The sequence below is a fragment of the Notothenia coriiceps genome, unplaced genomic scaffold, assembly GCF_000735185.1.
Source record: "Notothenia coriiceps isolate Sejong01 unplaced genomic scaffold, NC01 NC01_scaffold00035462, whole genome shotgun sequence".
Taxonomy (NCBI): domain Eukaryota; kingdom Metazoa; phylum Chordata; class Actinopteri; order Perciformes; family Nototheniidae; genus Notothenia; species Notothenia coriiceps.
The window spans coordinates 252-2,348 of NW_011368163.1; the positions used below are offsets into that span (position 1 = coordinate 252).

General features: G+C 42.0%; 1 protein-coding gene across 1 annotated transcript; it reads left to right on the forward strand.

The window, feature by feature from the left end:
• Window positions 1-232: 232 nt before the first annotated feature.
• On the forward strand, window positions 233-1,706 carry LOC104962932 (zinc finger protein 598-like). The gene is made up of 2 exons (XM_010791445.1): window positions 233-615; window positions 1,587-1,706. Exons 1-2 carry the CDS (start codon window positions 442-444, stop codon window positions 1,701-1,703), a joined length of 291 nt encoding a protein of 96 aa, XP_010789747.1. The 5' UTR covers window positions 233-441; the 3' UTR covers window positions 1,704-1,706.
• The last annotated feature ends 391 nt before the right edge of the window (window positions 1,707-2,097 follow it).

A 2,097-nucleotide genomic window follows, 5' to 3' on the forward strand; every position in this document is an offset into this window, starting at 1 on the left:
TTTGCATTTGATCAATTATTAAAGTAGATTAGGGGTTCTCTTCCCCCTGATCTTGACACATTCTCAACAAATATCCTAATATGTACCTGCATGTGTTTATTGTCAATGACTTTAAGGCACATGTTAAAACTCTCAAAGTTTAGTAGGCTACTTCATTCATATCAACGTCAGCTCAGACCGGTGTCCTATCAGTTTTCACAAAGTGCCCGGCACACCATGGGAGACACGTGGAAAAGTCAAGATCTCCTGCACAAATGGATGGGTCTTATCAGCACCGCACCTGAAGGTAGGGCCCCCATCCACATGCTTACAGATCTAAAGTACACCATTTACGTGACGCGGCAGTAGCTCAGGCTTTCTTCATTACGTAACTGCGCAACATCGGCTGTCTGTCCCCTAATAACAAATAGTGCTAAAGTTAAATCGTGCCTTTTCACAACCATGGCTCCATCAAACACTAAGGAAACCGAGAAGCACTGCGTCCTGTGCTGCCAAGAGGTGGATATCTTTGCCTTGGGGAAATGCGATCACCCGGTGTGTTACCGCTGCTCCACCAAAATGAGGGTGCTGTGCGAACAGAAGTACTGCGCCGTCTGCCGGGAGGAGCTCGACAAGGTGCGGATTCCTCCATCACTGTGTCCCGGGGATGAGGGTGCTAACTAGGCCGCATTCTATTGCTAGTTTTACTGTATAAAAAATAATCAATACGTCTATGATAACTTCTTAGCTGGATTCAAACACATTTCTGGTATATGATGTAGCGACAAGCGGTGTCTACCAACTGCCCATACTAACATAGTATGCCCTCGCTGTCAGTAGTTTAGCTAAGGTGGCTAACGCTAGCAGGTTAGCTAGTGGTTCTTACCTTGAGATACGTTGAGTTAGCTAACATGGCTAATGCTAGCAGGTTAGCTAGTGGTTCATACATTGAGTTACGTTGAGTTAGGTTATATGTCACAGTGCTAGTCCAAATGGGCTTATCGTGTTGATGTAATGTAACAGTTCATGTGTGATTCAGTGAACTGTCAGTGCTTTAGCTGGTAGAAAAATGTCAGCTGTCACCTCTCAAACAAACCATTGCAGGTTAAATGGCTCACCGGTGGTGGCTAGGTTGCTATTCTGCTGCTGTTTATTTAGCTAAATGCTGGACCTTCTTTAAAGGTAATTTGCTTGTGTGTCGACAGGTATCCCATTCAGTCTCAGATACATGTGGCTTAAAGCTAGCTTTCTAGATTTCCGTCACCTGACAGTGTCATACAAATAAGGGCCTCGATACCCACCACTCCCTTTCAAAGAGTCTGTAGCTGTAAGCAACTGGAATAAAGATATTGTGAAATATTCAATTACAGCTGGTTGTTGCTGTAATAGCAATGTTTTAACTGCTTAACTTAGCAAAGCTTTAAGTGTTCATATATAACTTGTTGGTTTTCATATGGTGACAGCATTCACATCATTCCATAGGATACATTACATAAGATATTTGTCCCAGGGCAATGCAGCTTTATTACCCCTCCACTTTCCCTCAAAAGTGTGTGTAGCATGAGGTATTCAGTATTTCTAATCTCCTACTGTCTTGTGATTCTCAGGTGGTGTTTGTGAAGAAACCGGCGGCCTTCTCGTCTCTACCCTACCAGCAGTTCCCCTGTGAGAAGAAGCATGACATCTATTTCTGTGATGAGAATATCTACGCCCAATACAGGTAGGGCTTCTTCTACATTCTTTGTGATTTTGCACTATAATGATTTAAACCAACATTACTTGTGGGTTATCTGTTGCCACTTTTTTTGTTTTTTTCAGACTCTCTAAAGAACCCTAACCCCTAGGGTTCATGTTTGTTATTTTGAGAAATGAATAAGTTCATGTGGAGGAGCCAGCTACCCGCAATTTAAAAGTGGCGACAGATAACCCACAAGCACCAAACTAACTCTTGCTTCTAAAAACTAAGTTAGCTATGCCAAACACTACACCAATATGTTTTATTTTATTTATTTTATTGTTTATTTGACAGGGACAATGCACAGTAATGAACACTTAAAACATTCAAATGTATTAAGTGTAACAGTCCCAGATTTAGCTTTGAGCTCATTTCCATCCGCA

Excerpts from the sequence above, each read along its gene's own strand:
- LOC104962932 (XM_010791445.1), top strand. The coding sequence starts at position 442 with ATGGCTCCATCAAACACTAAGGAAACCGAGAAGCACTGCGTCCTGTGC. Across the intron at positions 616-1,586 it reads GCCGGGAGGAGCTCGACAAG|GTGGTGTTTGTGAAGAAACC; the intron begins GTGCGGATTCCT and ends TGTGATTCTCAG.